This window comes from Topomyia yanbarensis, chromosome 2 (genome assembly GCF_030247195.1).
Source record: "Topomyia yanbarensis strain Yona2022 chromosome 2, ASM3024719v1, whole genome shotgun sequence".
In the NCBI taxonomy this organism is placed as follows: Eukaryota; Metazoa; Arthropoda; class Insecta; order Diptera; family Culicidae; genus Topomyia; species Topomyia yanbarensis.
Genome location: NC_080671.1, coordinates 215,131,989 through 215,156,770, shown reverse-complemented (window position 1 = coordinate 215,156,770; position 24,782 = coordinate 215,131,989). Strand labels below are relative to the sequence as shown.

The 24,782-nt window shown below is 45.4% G+C and overlaps 1 protein-coding gene across 6 annotated transcripts in view; it reads left to right on the top strand.

Annotated features, from left to right (window-relative positions):
• LOC131682876 (uncharacterized) overlaps positions 1-24,782 on the top strand; it is a 564,793-nt gene that overhangs the window by 456,391 nt on the left and 83,620 nt on the right. Inside the window, exon 5 of one of the 6 annotated variants that reach the window (XM_058964670.1) lies at positions 6,145-6,635. The exons of the other annotated variants lie outside the window; for them this stretch is intronic. Coding sequence (XP_058820653.1) covers positions 6,145-6,151 — 7 coding nt within the window. The 3' untranslated portion in view covers positions 6,152-6,635. The remainder of the gene's footprint in view (positions 1-6,144; positions 6,636-24,782) is intronic. 6 annotated transcript variants of the gene reach the window in all.

Below are 24,782 nucleotides of genomic sequence, written 5' to 3'. Positions count from 1 at the left end.
TGTTTGGAGTTATTTATTTCGCTTTTCAGTTTCCGAGATATGTTCCAGATCGATCCGATGTTTATAAGTTAGAAAATTTGCTATCAAAAGGTTCACATAAATGAAAATTTATGCACCTGTAAGTGATCAAGTTTCATACAGACAATATAGAATTGTTCGATGGTTATTTTTAGCGGTGGTAGACAGAAAAATTAAATACGAAGCTCCTTTTATCGAAATAATATTTGGATTATTTAAGCGCATTACTATATTGAACAACAAATAGATGACAAAGGGTAATCCACGAACAACAAGCCATAGCTTTTAAAGTATTCAAAATAGATATTTGATGTCTTCAGTAAAGTTATTCGCAAAAGTTCGCTGAAGGCATCATTCCAGTACAAACACTTTCAAGAAAATGTATGAAAATATCTCACTTGTAGGGGATTAACCAACAAAAATACAATACCAAAAGTAAGTGTATATTGCACCCATTAAATTCCCCGAAGAGGCTATTGACCTAAAATTAGCCGTTTTGGCGTTAATAATAAATTGCCTGTTTTTGGTCTTATTTCTTGCTATGGAAAATGGTAAAAAAATTTCGTCCGGATCCAGTGTTAAATATCTCTCTTGATAGCAATCCGATTTCAACTAGCTATAGCTCGTTCGAAAGGTATTCGTATAAGCTGTCCAAAAATGTATAAAATGTTCATTTATGTTATCAATTTCGATAAATTATTTTAAAATACTGCAAAAAACGCATTTTTTACACTTTCAAGTATCCATATCTTGGAAACTAAACATCAGAATCCAATACAAGTTAATAGCGTTCTGTCTGGATAGTAGGCCTTTCATTTGCAATTGGTTTGGTGGATAAGATCGGTTCAGGCATTGCTAAGAAACACAAATGAGAGTTTGTCCGTTATACACACACACACTCGGGGGCAGGAAGGAGGGGGCTTAACGAACCCCCCCCCTTACGGCCATACTGCGAGTTGGGGAGTTTTGCTAGGATATGGTGGGGCTAGGATTGGGCTCTTCTAAACCTCTAAAAAAAGCCATTACTCCGAAAGCAGCTCCGACGAAGCGAGTCTGTGCCGCTTCTGCTAAGATCCTATGATACCAATAATCTAAGATCTTAGCAATAAAAGCACTCTAGCCCAACCGGAGTGCCAACCGGCACATCAGGATCGACGCCAGTAACATCCTGATTATGGCATACTGGCCATGGCGAACGTCAACGAACAGGACACGGATCTCGAATAGGATGGCGACTTTGGGCTGACAGGCGTGCTGTTCTACTCCCTGAGTAAGGAAGGATGACACCGACTTGAAATGGCGAGAGGGCTAACAGCATGGCTGCCTCCGTTCCAACAAAACCCTGGCAGGTCCCCGGGTACGTTCCAAACTCGTCATCATTTGGTTGGTGGTACTAGGTTCGGTTGGAGCATTCCCGATTTACGCCGATCCGGCTCTGAACACACCCATAAGGGATAGTATCAAACCTTGCATGACATCACTGCTGCTTTTTGGCAGCATAGATAATCACGGGATCGCGAGAGGCGACTATGTGCAACGAGTGGAGATAGCGGCCCGCAGTTGGGACCCAATAAAATGGAGAAATAACAAACAACTAATATAAACGGAGCAGGTACGGTGAATTCGTTTGCCAGAGGTGGGTTGGTGAGGTCACCACCACCAATAGTAGCCGAAGTCATTCAGCAAGAGCAGGAGGAGGGGAAGCCGAAGCAACAGCAGCAGCAAAAACAGCCAGAACAGAGCGGAATGAGCTACACCCCACAAACGCCAAAGGTAGTGGCAGCGAAGCACTTGGTGGAGGAGCTCCACAAGTTTGTGGACACGAGAAGCAATGTCCATAAAGACATTAAAGAGATGGTCATCAGAATCCGGAAGGAGCTACTGTCTGCCGTGAAAGAGTATGATACGGCAACGCAGAGGGCGGATGCAGCTGAGCGAGCATTGGAGTCGGCTAAGGCCACTACCCAACAAACAAAGAAAGCTGAATAAACCATTGATCCGAGAGAATAAGCTGAACAAGAACTATTCAAGCCAATATCCAGCTAAATTGTTTGTTGGGTATTCTCCTAGCCCCTCCGAAACAGGGTAAGGAGAGGCAGATTGGAGTTGAGAACACGTCAGTTCCCATAACTCCAAAGGGGACAAGATCCTCGCCAGGAGACGAAAGACCAGGTGGGACAAAGAGGCAGACGCTCGAGGACGCTGTTGCTGCCGAAGGAAGGGCGCCACCTTACAGGGTGAAAGCTGGAGTACCGTTGTAGGTCGGAAGGAGAAACACGGGAAACAGCAAAAAATGAAGGAGGAGCGAAAAGGGGAGCAGAAGAGGAAATCAGAACCCTCGGCTCGTCAAAAGGCGCCTAAAGGAGAAGCCGTGCTCGTCAAAGCAAATGACGAGACTACGTACGCAGCACTGCTCAAAAAGGTCAGAGACGACCCGGAACAGAAAGATTTTTGGGAAAACGTGGTAAGAGTCAGGCGTACCCAAAAAAATGAGATGCTCCTCGAGCTGAAGAAGAATGCTACGACTAGTAGCTCTGCCTTGCACGAGACTATTACTAAATCAATGGATGGAAAGGCAGAAGTTAAACCCTTAAGCCCGGAGATGGTAATTGTGTGCAAGGACCTTGATGAAATAACGACAGAAGACGAGCTGAGAGGTCCAATGAAGCAGCAGTGTAAACTGGGCGAGGTGCACATGACGATCCGGTTAAGGAAGGGATAGGGAGGAACGCAGACAGCCATGATTCGTTTACCGGTAACCGCTGCAGACAAGGCACTGGAGGTAGGTAAAGTTAAAGTTGGATGGTCGAGATGCCTACTGAGAGCCGCCCCACAAGTAAATAAACAAGCGGAGAAATGCTTCAAATGTTTAGGCTTTGGACATTTAGCATAGGCTTGCAAAAGGCCCGGACAGATCCGGGATGTGCTGAAATGCGGAGAGACGGGCCATCTTGCGAGAGACTGCACGCAGAGGGCGAAGTGCTTGCTTTGCACCCAGCGGAAGGAAACGACCATCACACGGGTGGCTTTAAATGCCCAGCCCACAAGAAGGCGACTGCAGGCCAACGGTGATGGAGATAACCCAGATAAACCTGAATCACTGTGATACCGCACAGCAACTGTTGTGGCAGTCTACGACAGAAACTATGTGCGATGTCGCGTTGATCGCAGAGCCTTATAAAGTCCCCCCTAATAACGGTAACTGGGTGGCGGATAGATCAGGAACCGCTGTGATACAAGTAATGGGTAGATTCCCCATCCCAGAAGTGGTAAAACGTTCATATGAGGGTTTCGTGATAGCCAAAATCAACGGCACCTTCGTGTGTAGCTGCTACGCTCCTCCAAGGTGGACAGTAGAGCAGTTCAGCCTAATGCTGGAGCAGTTAACCGAGCAGTTGATCGGTCGGAAGCCGGTAGTCATTGGTGGTGACTTCAACGCATGGGCTGTGGAATGGGGCAGTAGAGTAACCAACACAAGGGGGTGTATCCTGCAGGAAGCTGTAGCAAAGTTAGACGTACGATTGTGCAATGAAGGTTCTGTAAGCACATTTCGAAGAGACGGGAGGGAGTCTATCATCGACATCACATTCTGTAGTCCCTCATTGACGGCGAACATGGATTGGAGAGTATGCGAAACGTATACGCATAGTGACCACCAGGCGATTCGCTACCGTATCAATCAACGGAACCCCGCGGCTATACAGAGAAGGATGACCGGCGAACGAAAGTGGAAGACGAAAGCCTTCAACAAAGACCTCTTTGTTGAGGCCCTTCGTTCGAACGGCGGGACCGAGAACGTGGATGCGGCTGACCTAACAAGAAGAATTGCGGCGGTTTGTGACGCCACAATGCTGCGAAAAGTGGAACCACGCAACAAACGGCGTCCAGCTTACTGGTGGAACGAGACGCTTAGCACGTTACGCGCTGCTTGTCTCAGAGCTAGAAGGCGGGCTCAAAGAGCCAGGACGGAATCAGATAGAGAAGAGCGTAAGGCAGCGTTTCGGGAAGCTAGGGTCGCTTTAAAACGGGAGATCAGACTTAGGAAGTCAGAGTGCCACAAGGAGCTATGCCGAGAAGTAGACGCCAATCCCTGGAGTGACGCATACCGAGTCGTGATGGCGAAAATGAAGGGCCCGACGACGCCAGCCGAAATGTGTCCGAGCAAGCTGAAGATAATCGTCGAGGGTCTTTTCCCGAAGCACGATCCAACTATATGGCCACTGACACCGTACGGCGAAGAAGGAACAAACACGGATCGGCAAGTGACTAACGACGAGCTAGCAGAAACATCGAAGCGCCTAAAATCAAAGAAAGCCCCTGGTCCGGATAGAATACCAAACGTGGTACTGAAAGCTGCGATCCTGGCATATCCGGACATGTTCAGGATAGTGCTGCAGAAGTGCCTAAATGAAGGCAACTTCCCCGAAATGTGGAAGGCCCAGAAGCTGGTGTTGCTGCCAAAGCCAGGGAAGCCACCTGGCGATCCGGCCCATATACCTGCTGGTTACACTCGGAAAACTCCTGGAAAGGATCATTCTTAACGGGTTGATGAAATTCACGGAAGGTGAGCGCGGACTGTCCAAGATGTAGTTCGGTTTCCGCGAAGGAGCATCGACATTGGATGCAATTCGGACAGTGCTCGAGAGTGCTGAGAAGTCATCTAAACAGAAGCGAAGAGGAGATCGATACTGTGCTGTGGTCACGATAGATGTGAAGAACGCGTTCAACAGTGCCAGCTGGGAAGCCATCGCTGCAGCGCTGCATAGAATGAGGGTTCCCGAATATCTATGCCAGATCCTGAAGAGCTACAGTACAAATCATAATAATTAAATTTAAAATTAAATAGAAATAGCCTAAAATATGTTAATACCTTGAACACATGGAGCTTTCATGTCTTCAACATAGTGATTTGTGATAGCACTCCCCAATACTTAGCTGAAAACATTATGTCTGGAGCTAAATTTGTTTGAAAAGAAAATTCGCCATAATTACTTCTTGGAGGATATAACGCCAAAATTATTTTATCAAATGATGTGCTGTTTAACGTTTGTAAAATTCGTCGAAGATACTAAACCAGCGAAATTGGCGGAACGGAAAACGCCATTTTTCATAAATTACCCTACTTTTGAAAGGTGGTTTTCTCGTTATTAATTGTATAACGTTTTCGTCTCAACTCAACATTTCTAAAATAAAAACAATTTCAGCAAATGTTGGAAGTTATACAATTTTTCGGTGAGCGGTTCTAAGTTCCATAGACATTAAAGCAATTCCAATTTCGCTTCCTATTAAAAAAAGACCCTAATGCATATTACAGCACACTCCTTCAAAACTGAACTCAATATGATAGGAAATTATTATTATGATTATTATTGATTTCAGAACTCTGGATTGAGTTTCTATTGGAATGTTTTTAAGCAAGTAGACTAATAAATCAGTTACGGATCACGATCGCAATCCCACAATTTTTCAAAGGTCCTCATGTTGTTTCAAACAATAGGTTATCAATGTACTGATCAGATAATTATCGTTGTAGTATTGAATTAAATCAGTCAGCATTAATAAATTTTTAACATCAATTCTATTTATTTTTTTTGGGTGAGGGGACGGGTGTGGTTAAACCCCAAAGCATCCTCTTGGCTACACCACTGCTTGGAGTTATTCATTTCTCTTTACATTTTCCGAGATATGTTTCAGATCGATCCGATGGTTATAAGTCAGAAGGTTCGCGCAAATGAAAATTTTTGCACCGATAAGTGATCAAGTTCCATCTAGACAACTCGGAATTGCTTGTTTATTTGACACTGCATTTGCAAAAGCTTTTTTACGCCGGGGTTTTTTACATAACATGTTACAAAGGTTCTTAAGACTATCACGTTATAAAAAAAATCACTTTCTAATGCTAACACTGAGGATAATCATCATTTTGAATATTTTTAATTATACTCTATTTTCTTGAATTTCATTGTAAACCTATTGATAGTTTTTCTGTAATCTTTGTTTATTTTTTTTTATATCGTTTTATCTAACTTAACTAACTGGGAAGAAATCTAAATTGTTTGTGGGTAGCAAGGGAAAAAACTAGAAACATTGTGAGGATAATTATATTTGAATATTTATTGTTTTCAGGAAATGATAAATACGGCCCACGAACAGGTACATAGGGTGGTTTTCTTCTGGCTCGTAAGGAGTCCATTAATTGGGATCTGGCTTCACGATATTCAGTGCAAGACCAAACAACATGTTCAATGTCTTAGTAACACTCTCCGCAAGCACATTGATTATCTTCTGTGATCCCAATACGACGGAGATGCGCATTCAACGTATAATGGTTGGACATGAGTCTAGACATCACACGAATGAAGTTTCGACTTACATCCAACCCTTTGAACCAAGCATTCGTTGATACTTTAGGGATAATTGAGTGCAACCACCGTCCCAGATCTCCATTGTCCCATGATGTTTGCCAACTAGTAAGCGTCCTCTGACGAGAAGCGCTATAAAATTCATTGAAGGCAATAGGTCTTTCATAGATGTCACCGTCCAGCGCCCCTATTTTGGCTAAATTATCCGCTCTCTCATTACCCGGTATGGAGCAATGAGCGGGAATCCACACTAAGGTAATTTGATAAGATTTATTTGTTAATTTAGTTAAGTATTCTCGTATCTTCTTCAAAAAGAACGGAGTGTGATTATCAAGCTTTAATGAGCGTAGTGCCTTAATTGTGCTGAGGCTATCTGTGAGGATGAAATAATGGCTCGGAAGTAAAGTATCAATGATTTCCAGACTATAGTGAACTGCTGCTAGTTCGGCTGTATAAACGGAGGCAGGTTCTGCAAGCTTGAAAGAGATCGAGCTGTTATTGTTGAAAATATCGAAGCCAGTGGCCTCATTGATTCGTGACCCATCAGTGTAGAACATTTTATGGCAGCCAATGTGTTGGTATTTACTTATGAATATTTTAGGGATCTCCAGAGAGCGCAGATGATCCGGGATTCCACGAATTTCTTCTTGCATGGACGTGTCGAAAAATAAAGCGGAATAGGGAGTATCTAGTATATTAACACATGTCATAACATAACTAGAAGGCGTTATTTCTTGTGACATGTGATTGAAGTACACTGTCATGAATCTGGTTTGGGATTGAAGCTCGACAAGTCTTTCGAAATTTTCAATTACCAGTGGATTCATAACCTCACATCGTATAAGTAAACGAGAGGAGAGATCCCAGAATCGATCTTTTAAGGGAAGAACTCCCGCTAGTACTTCAAGACTCATCGTATGGGTCGATTGCATGGAACCTAAGTCGATTCGTAAACAACGATACTGTATTCGTTCCAATTTAATAATGTGAGCGTTTGCAGCTGAACGGAAACAGCACCCATATTCCATTACTGAAAGTATCGGTGTTTGATACAATCTTATCACGTCACTTGGATGAGCACCCCACCAAGATCCGGTTATTGTTCGGAGAAAATTTATCCTTTGTTGGCACTTCTTTATCAGATACCTAATGTGGCCTCCCCATGTACCTTTAGAATCGAACCAAATTCTGAGATATTTAAAGTTCATGACTTGGGCTATCGTTCTACCAATCAACTGAAGCTGAAGCTGAGCTGGATCACGCTTCCTTGAAAAAACAACCAACTCTGTTTTCTCCGTAGAGAAATCGATGCCTAACTTCAAAGCCCAACTTGATAAATTATCCAAACTATCTTGCAGTGGTTGTTGTAAATTTATGGCTTTTGGTCCTGTAACAGAAAACACGCCATCATCTGCAAGTTGCCTTAGAGTGCATGGGCTGACAATACAATTATCAATGTCATTCACGTAAAAATTGTAGAGAAGGGGGCTTAAACAAGAACCTTGTGGGAGGCCCATGTAACTTATTCTGAATGTTGCCAAATCGCCATATGAAAAATGCATGTGCTTTTCTGACAATAAGTTGTATAAATAATTATTTAATATTGGTGAAAGACCACATTGATGTAGTTTCTCTGAGAGAACATCAATGGAAACAGAGTCGAATGCTCCTTTTATGTCTAAGAACACAGACGCCATTTGTTCTTTTTTTGCGTAAGCTAGTTGGATTTCTGACGAAAGTAGCGCCAGACAGTCATTCGTTCCCTTTCCTCTCCGAAAACCAAACTGGGTATCTGATAGCAAGCCGTTCGCCTCAACCCAATTGTCGAAACGTCGTAGGATAATTTTTTCCAACAATTTCCTGATGCAGAATAGCATTGCAATCGGTTGATACGAGTTATGGTCGGAGGCTGGTTTTCCCGGTTTTGGAATGGCGATAACTCTCACTTGTCTCCAGTCGTGCGGGACAATGTTCTGCTCAAGAAGCTTGTTGAATAAATTCAACAAGCGTCTTTTTGCTAGGTCAGGCAGATTCTTCACCAAGTTGAATTTAATTCTGTCTGGACCCGGAGCATTATTGTTGCATGAGAGGAGTGCAATTGAAAATTCCATCATTGTCAAAGGCGAATCTATGGAATCGTTACTTGAGGGAGCATCGCGAATGATTTTCTGCGCAGGAGCAGAATCTGGACAAACTTTCCTGGCAAAATTAAGTATCCAGCGATTCGAAAAACCTTCGCTTTCATTAGTTACGTTTCGATTCCTCATTCTTCTGGCTGTATTCCAAAGAGTACTCATTGATGTTTCTCTTGACAAGCCATCAACGAAGCGTCTCCAATAACTAGACTTTTTGGCACGACGGAGACTGTCAAATTTGTTTTGTAAAATCGAATAATTTTCAAAGTTTGCACGTGTACACCCTTTCCGTTTCATAATTTCTTTGTAAGCAACTTGTTTAGCTTCATATGCATCCGAGCACTCTTTGTCCCACCAGGGATTAGGAGGCCGGATATTCATTGTCATGCCAGGATTGCATTTCGTTTGGGTTTGTTCTGCTGCTTCAATAATCAAACCCGCTAGAAATTCTTATTCTTCGGTATGTTGTAGCTCTTCCGTCGAAACAAGAGAAGTGGAAATTAAAGATTGGTATTTTTTCCAATCAATATTTCGTGTCAAGTCATAAGGGACATTGATTGAATTCGTGAGGCCTAATTCACTGTTAATTGAAATAACGACTGGCAAATGATCGCTACCGTGAGGATCAGGTACAACCTTCCACGTGCAATCTAACCGAAGTGATGTCGAACATAGAGATAGATCTAATGCACTTGGTCGTGCGAGTGGTCTGGGGATGCGTGTTATTTCGCCTGTATTTAAAACTGTCATATTGAGCCAAACATTGCATATCAAAGAGGATCGATTATCATTGAAGAGGGAACCCCACAATACTCCGTGCGAGTTGAAGTTTCCCAGTATCAGCCGCGGAGCAGCCATGGATTCCACTACCTCAAAAATCTGACGTTGTCCAATTTGAGCTTTGGGAGGTATATATATATATATATATATATATATATATATATATATATATATATATATATATATATATATATATATATATATATATATATATATATATATATATATATATATATATATATATATATATATATATATATATATATATATATATATATATATATATATATATATATATATATATATATATATATATATATATATATATATATATATATATATATATATATATATATATATATATATATATATATATATATATATATATATATATATATATATATATATATAGAAGCGATAGACATGTCTTTGCCTTTAATATTCGTTTGGACAGCTACAGCCTCAATGCCCGCAAACAAGGGGATGTTAATTGGTTGCACTCCTCCATACGGGGTGTCTCGGTCTAGGCGAATAATGCTGAAATTATTCAAGTTGCAATTAATGTTTGAGGTAAGCCATGTTTCACATAAAGCAAAAGCATCGCATTTCAAATTATGCAGCAAAATTTTTAAGGAATCAATTTTAGGTATGATACTTCTGCAATTCCACTGTAAAACAGTGATGGAATCTTTCACTGAAGGAGGTGAATTATCCATCGAAAGATACAATCGCTGCAAGGATGGGCCATTGAGCAATCAGCTACTCTAAAAATGTTCGAATTGTTGGGAGGAACGCTGAAAGTATATTTTTTAGTGGTTCAGAAATATTGAATGTTTTGAAAATCCAATCAACAATTTCTGAAAATTTCAATGAACCTATCCCCGGTTGAGGCTCGGAGGAAGTTGAAGTTTTATTATTTCTAGTAATGGTGTTCTGTTTGGATTGTACATTACCAAAACCGGGAGGGACTGGCTGCGGTATTGCATCGGAATTCTTTAGCTTTGGCCGCAATTTATTTGTTGGAGGAGAAATTTTAAGGCCCTTGCTTGGCAGTTTGGGAAAAGAGGATTGTTTTCTTTTCCTGGATCCTCTAGGTAAAACAAAAGATGTACCTTCGGACGCTTCGTCAGAGTCAGACTCTTTCGGCAATAGAATAGCGTATCTATTTTCTGGGACCGTGGGTTCAGGAGTAGCATTTTTCAGTATTTCTGCATAAGAGCGCTTAGACCTCTCCTTCAAGGATCGTTTAATTTTATCCTCCCGCAATTTATATATGGGACATGCAAGGTGCTCGTGTGAATTTTCTCCGCAATGTAAACATTTTTCTAAGTTTTTATTGCATGTATCCTCTTGATGAGGCCCCCCACATTTGCCACACCGTACCTTATTGGAACAGTAAGTGGCTGTGTGGCCAAGCTGTTTACAATTGAGGCAATTCATCACACGAGGGATGTAAAGGCGAACGGGGAGACGAATTTTATTAATAAGAACATGGCTAGGCAAAGCAGACCCAGCGAAAGTTACACGAAATGAATAGGATGGTCGGTAAACTTTTTTCTCTTCTTCATGTGATACTGAGTACAATTGCTTACAATCGAGTATTTTTACTTTATTAAGCAGGGTGTTCTTGAAACAACCAACACCATGCTTAAGTATATCCTCGGCAGTGATGCTGGGTTCGGAGATGACTCCATCGCATTCTATATCGCGCGAAAGTATATAAACTTTATATTCACGCGTGAAGAGTTCGCAGACTACTATCTCGTTAGCTTGTCTAATGTTATCAATGCTAACTCGAAGTTTTTCTTTATTTACTTTCACGATCTCTGTTACAGCAGAAAATCGTGAAGTAAGATCCCGTGCAATTTGCACAAGGTTTAATGGCTTTCCTTTCCGCCTGAAGAAAACCTGCCAAGGTCCCGAAGAAGGTATAATTTTATTCTAGGGGGAGTTGAGGGAGGGGGATCAGAAGAATTTTGCTCTTGTGAAATGGAGGATTCCATCTCACTATCCTCCATCTCGCCTACCATACACAGTAAGTTAATTAAATACTAACACTAGCAAATTTATATTACAATATACCTGTCCTTCGAAGAGTTGCAGATTCACGCTGTCTCCCTCTGTCACACGCTCGGGTTGAACACAGCGCAACCACCACTACCAAGATGGAGCCGCTGTTTACCTGTGGGTCCAGGGGTATTTCCTTACTACGCAGCGTGGCTAGGTACACAAATACACAAAAGCCCGTATCTGCACTAGCACAGATGAATAAGTGATGATGAAGCGAGACGCTTCACCAACAAGATGCAGCTCTGTCTCACTTAGCGCCGACTGTATGCAGCGTAACCACTACCACCACCAAGGTGGGGCCGCCGCTTACCTGTGGGTCCAGAGGTATTCCCCTACTACGCTGCGTTGCTAGGTATACAAATACTCAAAATCCCGTATCTGCACTAATACGGATGAATGAGTGATGATGAAGCGAGCCGCTTCACCAACCAGATGCAGCTCTGTCTCACTCCGTCGCAAGCGCCGGTTGTATGCAGCGCAACCACTACTACCACCAAGGTGGGGCGCCGCTTACCTGATACTTCGTTGCCTTCGCACCAACACTCGCTTATCGCGTGGTACCACCACCAAACGACCGCTCTCGCAGCCAACAATCCTGCCTGTCTCCGCACCAACACAGCATCAAATACTGACACGGTTCACAAACTTCTAGCCTATTCACGGCTTGCACAGCCTTGGTTGCTACAACCAATCAGCAAACACAACCTTTCAAGGCGAAGGCTAAAACTGTTATGATAACTTTTAATGTATTCGAAATATATATTTGATGTCTTCAGTAAAATTATTCGCAAAAGTAAGAGCTACAAATTTGCTGAAGGCATTATTTCAATACAATCACTTCCAAGAAAATTTATGAATATATCTCACTTTTAGGGGGAGTTATCAGTAAAATCACAACACCAAAAGAAAAGGCATATTATATGCTTTAAATTCTCCGAAGATACTATTAATACATTGAATGCTTTTGGTCTTATTTCTGGCTAAAGGAAATGATAAAAATCTTTCGTTCGCATTTAATGTTTAATTTATCCCTTGGTAATAGTCCGATTTTAACAATCTATAGTTTGTTCGAAAGGTATTCGTTCTGTCTGGGTGATAGGCCTTTCATTTAAAATTTGTTTGGATCGGTTCAGTCATTGCTGAGAAACACGAATGAGAGTTTGTCCGTTACACACACACCGGGGGGCAGCAGGGACAGGAAGGGCAGGAGTCCCCCCCCACGGCCGTACTGAGAGTTGGGGAGTTTTGCTAGGATATGGTGGGGCTAGGATTGGGCTCTTCTAAACCTCTAAAAAAGCCATTACTCCGAAAGCAGCTCCGACGAAGCGAGTCTGTACCGCAGATCTTAGCAATAAAAGCACTCTAGCCCAACCGGAGTGCCAACCGGCACATCAGGGTCGACGCCAGTAACATCCTGATTGTGGCATACTGGTCAATGCGAACGTCAACGGACAGGACACGGATCACGAATAGGAATGGGCTGACAGGCGTGCTGTTCTACTCCCTGAGTAAGGAAGGATGACACCGACTTGAAATGGCGAGTGGGCTAACAGCATGGCTACTTCCGTCCCAACAAAACCATGGCAGGTCTCCGGGTACGTTCGAAACTCGTCATCATTTGGTTGGTGGTACTAGGTTCGGTCGAAGCATTCCCGATTTACGCCGATCCGGCTCTGAACACTACTCCCCATGAGGGATAGTATCAACCCTTGCATGACCTTGTCAAATCCTTTGTTCATGTCTGTCTCCATCTAGAACTCAAATGTTCTAATTTCAAAGAACGTCCGTTATCGTCCAAGAACGTCTTAAAACTGACTCTTGTTTCAGAACCATTCGTCAAGACCTAGTTGGTTCGTATTCACGAACGGTGGTCTACATAACGGAGCTAAATTTGTTTGAAGAGAAAATTCGCCATACTTCTAGAACTCAAATGTTCTAATTTCAGCACTGTATACTGTTCGTTGGAAAAAACTGCATCCATCTTGTTTTTCTTCGGTATCCAAAGTACCACCTTATCACCAACAGCTATGTCAGAGTCTTTTGCTCCTCGACGATGGTCCGCGTATTTCTTACTCACCAATTTTGAAAACGCGTCCTGCTCTCGCACATCAGATCTATCCAACTGCTTAATTAGTCTAGACTCCCACAAACTCGGGAAGAAACAAAACAACGATACCGCCACCCTACCAGTAATTCAAAGGGCGTTATTCCAAGCCGTACATGAGGCTTAATAGTGTTGTGTGCATGTACATAAGATTGTAAAGCTTCCTTCCAGTTTTTTCCATCTTGTCTGGCTCCAGTTATGGCTTTAATGATGCCCTTGGTTTTGTCGCTCTACGGCACCGTTCGACTGCGGATTCAGAGGAATCGACTTATTGACCTTAATGTCCTTTTCTTCCCAGTGTTCTATGAACTCACTGCTTTGGAAAGGGGGTCCATTGTCACTCTGTATGGTCAATGGCAATCCCCATGTAAAAAAAATCGATTGAGCGCTCCGTTAGTACTCTTAGTATCAGTGCTTTTCATCTCCATAACAGAGATAAACCTCGAATAGATGTCAACTACGACCAAAAACTCGCCTGATCCGTAACCTGGTATGGACAAAAAATCAATCTGTAGCACTTGTCAAGGTCCGTCTGGTAAAGTGCGGTTCGTTAACGGTACTGGTGGATTCTTTCTCGAGATAGCCAAACAGGTTGAGCAGTTTCTTACAAACAATTCCACGTCCTCACTGATATTCGGCCATCAAAAGTACTGCCTCATTATGCGCTTCATTGCCGCGCATCCTATATGGCCTTGGTGAGCCGTCGACATAATTTGTACACGAAGCTCCGTTAGATGTACAATCTTATCATCCTTGAAAATCATTGATCCTGAAGCGCAGTGATTTGGATTCAGCCTCATATCTTTTAAGATGCTATGTCCAATGTCCAGATGCTATGGATGTTTTAACTGCGAGAAGCTCTATGTCACTTTCCGAGGCCTGCTCTATATCCTTTCAACTAACCGTCATCAGTCCGCCATCCAGAGTATAGAGAAGGTGCTTTTCATCATCTTCGTCAAACGCTTCGTCTTAGCGTGTTTGAGCTATCAAGCGCGATAGGGCATCTGCTACGTTTAGATGACATGGTATACGCATTACAACGAAATCAAATGCTTGTAGTCTTAGGGCCCAAGACTCAGTTCGAGTAACCGCCCGTTTACTTGCTCTATGACCGTTGCCAAATATGAACTCATTTGCCTCGGAATCCGTCCGGATCGCGAACGATTTCCCTGTTAAGTAAAACGAGAATTGTTCCACTTCCCACACGATTGCCAGAGCTTCTCTTTGGGTCTGTGGGTATTTTTTTCTGTCTGGGTCAAAGCTTTCGACGCGCATGAAATGATTCGAGGTTCTCCGTTTGGGTTGAATTGCACCAAAACTGCACTTAGGCCCACGGGAGATGCATCCACGTATAGTTCGATCTCATCCTCGTTATTAAAATAGCCTAGTCGAGAAATCGACTTCAACGCTTCATGCTTTAGAAACATGAACTCGTCTTCCTCCGCTTTGGACCAGTAAAACGAATCGGACTTTGCTAGTTCCCTCAAGTTTTTGGTTTTATCAGCCCGCATGTAAATAAATCGCTCCGAAAAATTCATAAAACCCAAAAAACTTTTTACCTCATGTACAGTCTTGGGTCTACGGAAACTCTGAATCGTCTTCAACTTTTCATCTTCGACGCTCAGACCTTTGGACATTGAAAAACCTATGAACTTCACTTTGTGCTGATCAATTACACAGTTAGGTTCAATCACTCGGAGCCGCTGGTTGTCATCAACACAAGCTCCGCGTTTAGAAACCAAAACTTTTGCTCGGTCTCAGCCACCGGTGTACATCCCGAAGTTCGGCTTCAGCCACCAGGGTAATATAGTACCTTTCTTTCGTTCGGTCCGTTTCCGCGAGTGTTAGATCCAGTGTGTCGTCGTCAGTGCAAAGACTACTTGATTTTTTTTAGCATAAACAAAATCGTTTCTTTTCGTCACTACCGATACCAGGAGCTCAGACGCCGAAGGAGTTGGGCGCCAACGCGCCTCCACCAAAACAACAATTTTCGAACTCTGAACAACCGTCCGTCTCCTCTACGCGCATCGGAGAGTAAAAACAACCGTCCGTCTCCACTACGCGCATCGGTGACGGGGTAGTGTAGTATTTTGCGTTGTTTTCCCAAAGTGTCCACCCTACGAGGCACAGACACCCTCCAACCCAATGGGGGATCCCCCCCTTCCCCCTGAACAGGGGAACAACGCCCCTCCTTTAAGCCGCACGTTGCCTGAGTACCTAAATTCAGGTGACATAATCAATAAACAGACTCTGCTTTTGAGAGCTATATCATCGGACGGTGAGTCCGACGCCCGACTGACTACAAACCCGTTCACGATTTTGAAATCGGTACAGGGCGTACTAGGATGCGATCCGACAAAAGTAGTTTCGGCCACGAAGGAGGGCAGAGGAGCTCGGTATGTCCTAAGAACGACCTCGAAAAGGCATATTACGCCCTGCTGAGCATGAAAAAGTTAATCGACGGTCAAGAGGTTGAGGTGGTCTCTCACCCCACGCTCAACATCATTCATGGTGTGATCTACGACATCGACACCAAAGACATGGCCAATGACGACCTTCTAACGGAGCTAAAAGGTCAAGGAGTTGTATCGGTTCGTAGGATCACCAAGGTATACGACGGAGTTTTAAGCAATACCCCCCTAGCGGTGATATCATTCAACGGTTCTTTTCTTCCCGAGTACATATATCTCGGCCTAGTACGCACTAGTGTCCGGCCCTACTACCCTTCCCCCATGTTATGCTACCGTTGTGGTAAATACGGGCACGGTACTAGGGTGTGCCCCAACGAGGAAACTTGTTTAAACTGCAGTCAGAAACACTCATCCGACCGAAACAACCCATGTAAGAACGTCTCGAAGTGCATAAATTGTGACGGCGAGCACACAACTAAATCAAAAACGTGCCCCAAATATATGGAGGAAGAGGCCATCGTTAAATTAAAAGTCTCCAAGAATATTTCGTTCCCTGAAGCAAAAGCGCTAATCGCCCAAACTCGCAGAGGACCCAGCTACGCCGAACAGGCTCGAAGCAGCACGGACCCGAAAGGAGACGAGAAGGACCGCACCATCGCCAAACTAAAGCAGGAAATAACAAAACTGAAGGCAGAAAACGACCGGGACGTCGAGATTCTACGTCTGAAAAACCACCTGACGGACGCTTTCCGCCAACTCAAAATTGCCAAACAACAGCTACATGAGGTAACGAGCAAAACCAACCAACACACTGGAGCAAAGGGAGAGCAGGAAAACGCCAACAGAGCCAGTACGAGCACCGTGATTCAGCGAGACTCCAGACTACGCGAGGTAACGAACGAAACGAGCAGACCTAACCAACACACTGGAGCAAAGGGAGATCAGGAAAACGCCAACAAAGCCAGTACGAGCAGCGCGACTCAGCGAGACCCCAGACTACGTGACGAACGCAAGCAGCAAAAAAATCGCAATCGAGCAGGTGATGGGGAAAAATCTAGAAGCCCGATAAAAAGCACCACAGACCCAACTCCACCCAAAACACAAAGGATAACCCGATCGAGCTCCCGCAACAACAGCCCTTCATCAGTCGGAACTTGGAACATCTCGGACACCGAAGCACCACCAAACCCCGTGCCCCAAGTGTCCCTCGATATTTCCATATAACTGAACTAACAACAGGATGTTAATTGGGATGACACCAAATAACACAACATTCAACCGTAATATAAAACAAAGCCTACCTGTGTCGACCCCGACCGGGGAAGTTCCGGACACGTCCGATGCACCACCGGCGGCTGTCGACACAGGACCATTGGAAACCCCACAGGGAAGTATCATTAATACCCCAATTAGCATTCTTCTTACCGATTCACAATCACTCACCACAGACCAATCAGACCGGAAACCAGAAAATCCTCCTACACAACAACACCAAACGACACGAACCACGACCGCCTCCAGCGCCCCGCACCTTGCTGGGCCCCAGAGCAGGCGATCCTCCCGCTTAATCTCTAAATCGACACCTGGAACGGGAAGAGGAAGTAATCAGTTCAAAAATAGCGAGAACCGGTTCCAATCTCCCGATTCCCCCGCACCTGGCGGGCCACCGGGAAGAATTCTCAGCCGGGACGACTACAGGCACCAACAACATCGAGTTCGACGAGACCTTAGTCCAGTTCCTGGTTGCTCTTGGCCCGGTACTATTCAAATCATCCAACAAGAGTACCACACCAACCAATCCAGACCTCAGTACATCTGTCATCACCACCAACCACGACACCCACTTCCCCGTGCCGGCCCTGACCGGGGCAGTTCCGCTTAGTAGCGATGCACCCCCGGCGGCTGCTGGTACGGGAGGCCCGGGCATCACCCGGGTAAGTTCCAACACAATCAACCCCAATCCACCTGCCGGCAAACTTTCGCTCACAGGTACAGCCAGCAAAAAAGTTTATAGCATGGAAGCACCCAGCAAACAAACTACCACCCAACAGCAGCAGCAAACTAATCGTTACCAAGATGAAAGTATCAACTCCCCCACCGAAGATGACACCAGCTCGAATAAAAATCTGACCGGCGTCAAAACGAGCGCCCGCTTCCCCGTGCCGGCCCTGACCGGGGACGTTCCGCCTTTTAGCGATGCCCCCCCGGCGGCTGCTGGTGCGGGAGACCCGGCCTCTCCCCGGGTAAGCTCGTCGTATGGTACACTAAGTCCGGAACCATCTGCTGCTCGTATATCTTCCACAGACATTCACGACAACGCCGTCGGAGGTTATGGGTTCCTCCACTCTTCTGCTACGTCGATAAAAGCAACAACACTGGCCATCCAGTGGAACACAAATGGTCTGCGAGGGTGCCTGGGTGACCTGCAAAGGATCATTGCACAGACGCAGCCCATCTGCTTGGCGCTGCAGGAGACGCACATCCGGGATCAGACGAACCCAGCATCATGGTTCGGACACCAGTATTCGTGGAACGCCGCCAGTGGAGAGTACCTGTACCAGACAGTAGGTCTGGCCATCCGGGTCGATGTGCCATCCCAACCGATATCTCTGGATACCGAACTGATAGCCGTCGCCAGGAGGATCGAATACCCAGTTCAGTGCACTGTTATATCCCTGTATATCCCCGGCAGTACTCGGAATGTGGGCAACAAACTTCAGCGGCTCATTGAGCAAGTTGAGATGCCATTCATCATCATGGGAGATGTGAACGGGCACCACACCATGTGGGGCTCACGTACTTGTAACAGGAGAGGAAACGACATCGCCAAAGTAGTCGAAAACAACGACGCCGTGGTTCTCAATGATGGCAGTTCGACTTTTCTCCGTGGGCAGACGGAATCCGCCATCGACGTCTCTATCTGCTCGGGAGCGCTAGCAGGATCATGTGGGTAGACTGTCCTTGCCGAACCATGTAACAGCGATCACTTCCCAATCCAGGTTGTATACAATCAGACGCCACCTTCAACAACCCGCCGAAAACGGTGGTTTTACGATCGGGCAGACTGGACCCGCTACGAGGAGACCGTTGACGATCTAATAGATCGGAAGGAGTCATACACCCCGGACGAACTCACCGGCATCTTAAATCGGGCTGCCGTTTCCTGCATTCCCAGGACAAGTGGGAACCCTCTGCGACAGGCGGTGCACTGGTGGTGCCCAGAGGTCCGGATTGCTATACGAGCTCGTCGAACTGCATTACGGGCACTGAGGAAGACTACTGCGGACGACCCCCGCCGAAACCAGCGGGCGGATGATTTCAGAAAGGCCAGGAACGAGGCCAGGAAAGCCATAGAAGAGGCGAAAAACATCAGCTGGACCAGATTCTTGGAAGGTATTTCCCCAGATTCCTCGACATCAGAGCTCTGGCGGAGAGTCAACGCCCTAAGCGGAAAGCGGCGACACAGTGGCTACGCCATTACCGTTAACGGGTGCACGACGCTCGATCCCACGACTATCGGTAACGAGCTAGGCAGACACTTCGCCTCCTTGTCTGCAGACGCCGCTCTCCCACCTGCGTTCCTACGCATCAAGTAACCCCGTCCGCTTTGAACCCGATTCAGGGCAAGTGTACAACCGGCCTTTCACCGGAAGTGAACTGCGTGCGGCATTGGAATCGGTACACGGTAAGTCTGCCGGACTGGACGATGTTGGCTATCCCCTACTGCAACATTCCCCGCCGGTAGCCAAGCGGGCGATATTAGACAGCATTAACCGCATTTGGAGTGGTGAACCGATGCCCGCCTCATGGAAGGAAGCTCTAGTTATTCCTATCCCAAAGCGATGCCAGGGGAACAGAACGCCGGATGACTTCCGCCCAATCAGCCTGCTCCCCTGCCTTGCTAAGACGATGGAGAGAATGGTCAACAGACGACTGATGGACCTACTGCAGGAGCGTAAACTCCTGGATCAACGGCAGTTTGCGTTCCGACGTGGAGCAGGAACAGGTGCCTATCTCGCCAGCTTTGGAGAGGTGGTGCGTCAATCCGTAACTGATGGCCTGCACGCCGATATCGCCATACTCGACGTGGCGAAGGCTTATAATACCGTGTGGCGTCACGGAGTACTGCAACAACTGGCCAACTGGAGAATCACTGGAAACATGGGCCACTTCTTGAGCGACTACCTATCTAATCGCACTTTTCGGGTGGGAATCGGAGGTGCCCAATCCGACACCTTTCCGGAAGACAACGGGGTTCCCCAGGGATCAGTCCTCGCCGTCACACTGTTCCTGGTATCCATGAACTCCTTATTCGCCAGCCTACCGGCGGGGATCTACGTGTTCGTGTACGCTGATGACATCGTGCTGGTCACGACGGGAAGGACCACCATACGTACCCGCCGCAAACTTCAAGCCGCCGTAAGTGCGGTGAGCCGATGGGCTACATCAGTCGGCTTTAACATGTCTCCCACGAAAAGCATGATTACGCACTGCTGCAACACAAACCATATCGCAACAGGGAGGCCGATCCAGCTGGACGGGGTGATTGTCCCCTACCGCAAAGAACCGAAGATTCTGGGGATAACCATAGACCGTCGTCTTACCTTTCTGCCACACTTTCGAAGGATCAAAGCCGAGTGCCGGAGCCGACAGCGGCTAATTAAAACTATCAGTTCCCGCCACAAGCGCTGCAACCGTCGCACTGCGCTGAATATTAGCCAGGCACTCATCCACAGCAAGATATTTTACGGGGTGGAGCTGACGTCCTGTAATATGGAAGGCTTTATCAACATTTTAAGCCCTCTATATCACGGGCCAATCCGCGCTGCTTCTGGCTTGCTCCCCAGCACGCCTGCTGAAGCGGCCTGCGTAGAGGCCGGAATCCTACCCCTTCGTTGGGCGGCTGCACTTACCATCGCCAGAAGAGTACTGGGATTTTTGGAGCGGACAGCCGGAGATGACTGCTTTCTGTTACGAACGGTCAGCGAGATTCATCGCGAATATACAGATGCCGACCTGTCACCAATCGCCAGTCTACACCGAGTTCGTGACCGGGCCTGGCACGACCGCGGACCCAATCTTGACACAAGCTTGTCAATAGAGCTGAGAGCCGGCGCTGCCAGTAGTGAGGCCAGGGCCAAATATAACCGACTGATGGCTACAAAGTACAAAAATCACGTGCGGATATTCACCGATGGTTCCAAGAGCGGTGATGAGGTTGGAATAGGAGTGAGCGGAATAGGGGAAGGACTCTTCTTCCGCCTACCGGCGCCATGCTCGGTGTTTTCCGCCGAAGCGTCTGCCATCGCGCTTGCCTTGGTACAGAAACCGGAAGATAGACCCGTCGTTGTACTGTCTGACTCTCTGGCGGCCATATCCGCCCTCGAGTCGGGGAAATCCCGCCACCCCTTCATCCAGGCCATCGAGGCCGAGTATGACCCACTCACCACAATTTGTTGGGTCCCCGGTCACTGCAGCATCGACGGTAATGAAAAGGCTGATCGCCGGGCGGCCAGGGGAAGACACACTAGCCGACGTCTCACTCGACTCGTCCCGACCGCAGATATTTTGGGCCAGCTGAAGTCAGGGATTAACGAAGCTTTCGAACGCCACTGGTGTGGTAGCACCGGACACCTTCAGCGAATCAAAGGCTCACCCGACCGCTGGACAGACCGGACTGATAGGAGGGAACAACGAGTACTGTCGCGGCTCAGAGTAGGGCATACGAAGGTCTCACATGCTCACGCCGTATCGCGTGTTCCCCCACCAACATGTGTGACATGTGGTACCCGAATCACTGTGGAACACCTTCTGGTGAACTGTCCAGAGTTAGCCGACCTAAGGCAGCACCACAAACTACCGCTCTCCATTAGAGAGATCCTTGGAAACGACCCAGCCCGAGAAGAAATATTACTGGCCTTTCTGAAGGACGCGGGATTATTCGACCAGCTGTAAAGGTGTCACTTGTGCTACAAACCACGAACAATATTATAATTATGTTAGGTTATAACCAAAATTTCAAAGGCGAATGACCATTGGGTTAAAGCCTTTCAATAAATAAATAAATGATCAATTACACACTTCTCCATATTGATCCGTACATTATGATCGTAAAGACGACGGAGAACAGCGTTTAGGTTCTCATCGTGTTCCCTTTTTGTTGCACCGTGTACTATAATATCGTCTAGATAACACTTCTGACCTCGGTATCCTGCTAGTAGTATCCTGCTAGTACTTTCGTCCTGCTAGTACTTTCGTCTGCAATATTTCCTGGAATATGTCAGGAGCATTGCAGAGTCCGAAAGGAAGTCGTTTGAAGCGGTAGGTGGCATCACCCGCGAAGAAATTGGTCAAGTGTCGTGACTGTTCGGCGATTTCTACGTGGAAAAAGGCACTTGTTAAGTCGATAGCAGAAAACCATTGGGCGCCGTGTAGGTCAGAAAGAATTACTTCCAGTGCAGGCATTCTAAATGGCGTTCGGATTATGCACTTATTGGGTCTCCTGAGGTCTACCACCAGTCGGATGTCCTTTTTTCCTTTAGGCACAATTAACAACGAAGAGCAGAACGACCTATCCATGGTATCTGTAACATGCTCTATTATTCCGGATGCCAAAAGATTACCAAGCCTTCGCTTTGTTTCTGCTCGAAACGGCAAGGGAATATTTGTAAAAATGTTGCGGGACGGGGGTCTGCTTGTATCATACGTTAATACCACCGGTGGCACATTAAATTTGGGAAATTCATCAGACTTCGCTACCGCAAGAATTTCATAGGGAAATCACTAGAGGAGATACCGAGCTCCGAATGGGTACACTGAGCCCCATCTGTAGGACACTGTATCGGAGTGTTGTATCCTTGTTTAGTAACGACCTAGCATTTTTATGACGTAATTTTTTTCGAAAAAACATGGCCGGTCCTCCGAAATAAACAGTTCGGTAACGAATCTTCCTACAACAGTGATCTCATCTTGACTAGCGTACGCACGGAGTGATTTCTCTGTACCAAAACAATTGCTCCTTGGAACGTTCGTTGCTCATGAGTGCTGAAAATATTCTCGCCAACCGTATTAACTTCTGCGCCGGAATCAATTAGGAATACAACGGGCACGTTTGCAATACGACCGAGAATGCTTCCGTCCTGGTTATCCAATGCATAGCATCTATTAACGGAGACCGATTCTTGTTTTACGCTCTGTAAATAACCATCAATAAATGTTAGCAACTTGCAAGTGTCGATTGCTCCAGCAAAAGTATTCCTCTAATGCCAATTTAAGACAAGGGAATATTTCAATTAGAATTAGAATAATTCTAATTGAAATATTAAAAATTAGAATTAGAATAAATAGCAATTTCTGTTATTTATTTAAATTCATTTCAGGTAGTCAAAATTAGCAAGGGAAAAATGCTGCTTATCGTCGTTAGATTAATTCGGATAATCACTTACGTCGTTCGATTCCTCGTTCTTGTCTTCTTCCTTTGACACGATAGCAATCTTTTTGGACTTGATCGAGCTCTCGCCTTCATTACTAATACGACGTTTGGGAGCAATTGGAATTGGTATCTTACGGCACGTTCTATGTGGCCAACAATCTTACAATTACGACAAACTTTCTCTATTGCATGGCAATTGGATGGTGAATAAAAACGGCTGGTATATCTCCAGCATGGAACAACCTCGGTATCGGCTCTTTTATCGTTTCGACGACGGTAACCACCAGTTCCTCCCGAAGTTTTGCCAGTTTCCAGCTCGTCCTGAGTATACATGGTTCCTACCTCGAGTACCTTTGGACGCTCCGCTTATATAGTTTGAACGTTGATAACTGGTTCCAGCCTGTCTCTGTGTAATAGCTGCTACAATGGCTTCAGTGCTAATAGGATGGGTTTTTGCAAAAATTTCCTCGTTCGTCTTGTCCATTCATATCCGCGGATTTTATCAACGAGCTCCGCCAACGATCCACCTTTACGAAGTATCTTACGCCCAGCTTCTCTCATCTTAATATTGAATGAATGCAACTGTATTACCTCCGCCACACTTTACGTCATCTTATCTCCATCAAAATCGCATAACTTAGCCGCCGCAATTACGCACTTCACGTACTTTGTATCGGATTCGCCCTGATTTTGTACCATCGACCTAAACTTTTGTCGCTGCATAAGGCTATACTCGCGAGATCCAAAGAAATCCTTCAATCGTTCACCGCATTCGAGTAAGGTGCGCACACTGCATCCGGCGACGTTTGCGGAGGGGTGCTCTCGAGTACTTCTAACAATTTAAGTCCAGCCTTCACCATCAGTACATTCATCTTAGTGACTTCATCGGTTATTCCAACCAGGTCCATAGACACTTCCAATAATTCCTTCCAGACTTCGAATGACTTTCGGTCGATTTCGTCTTCATTTTCGGCCGGTTTGCATTATGGTATATTGAGTGAAGCAACAGAAAGAGTGTTCATGGATGTCATTAGCATCGAGTTGCTTTGATTTTCCACATTGTCCTCGTGCATTGTTGAGTGCCCAGGCATCGCATCAGTGTCCTTACCGAATCGTGACTTGAATTCGCGAAGTTGTTTGTTGTTGTTTTGTACTTGTTTCAATTTTATAGATAAATTAGAACTTCGCTTAATCTCGGCTTCCAGAGCCTTTTCGAGTTGCTTTTTCGTTGGTCGCATGGTTTTCCTAAAAATACCATATACGGAAAGGCGTTGTTTTAGTACAATCATTGATTTGATAGTACAATTTGTTGACAGTAAGTCCAATGTCCAAAGTCCTGCATATTAAATTTCAGGTATATTAGGGGAATTTTTTCGGCATTTAATTAGCAAGGGACTAGAAGGTGAAGTATATTTTTCAATATTTAGAGCCATAGTACTCAAGGGAGAGCAAGGTGTTGAAAGGAGAAAG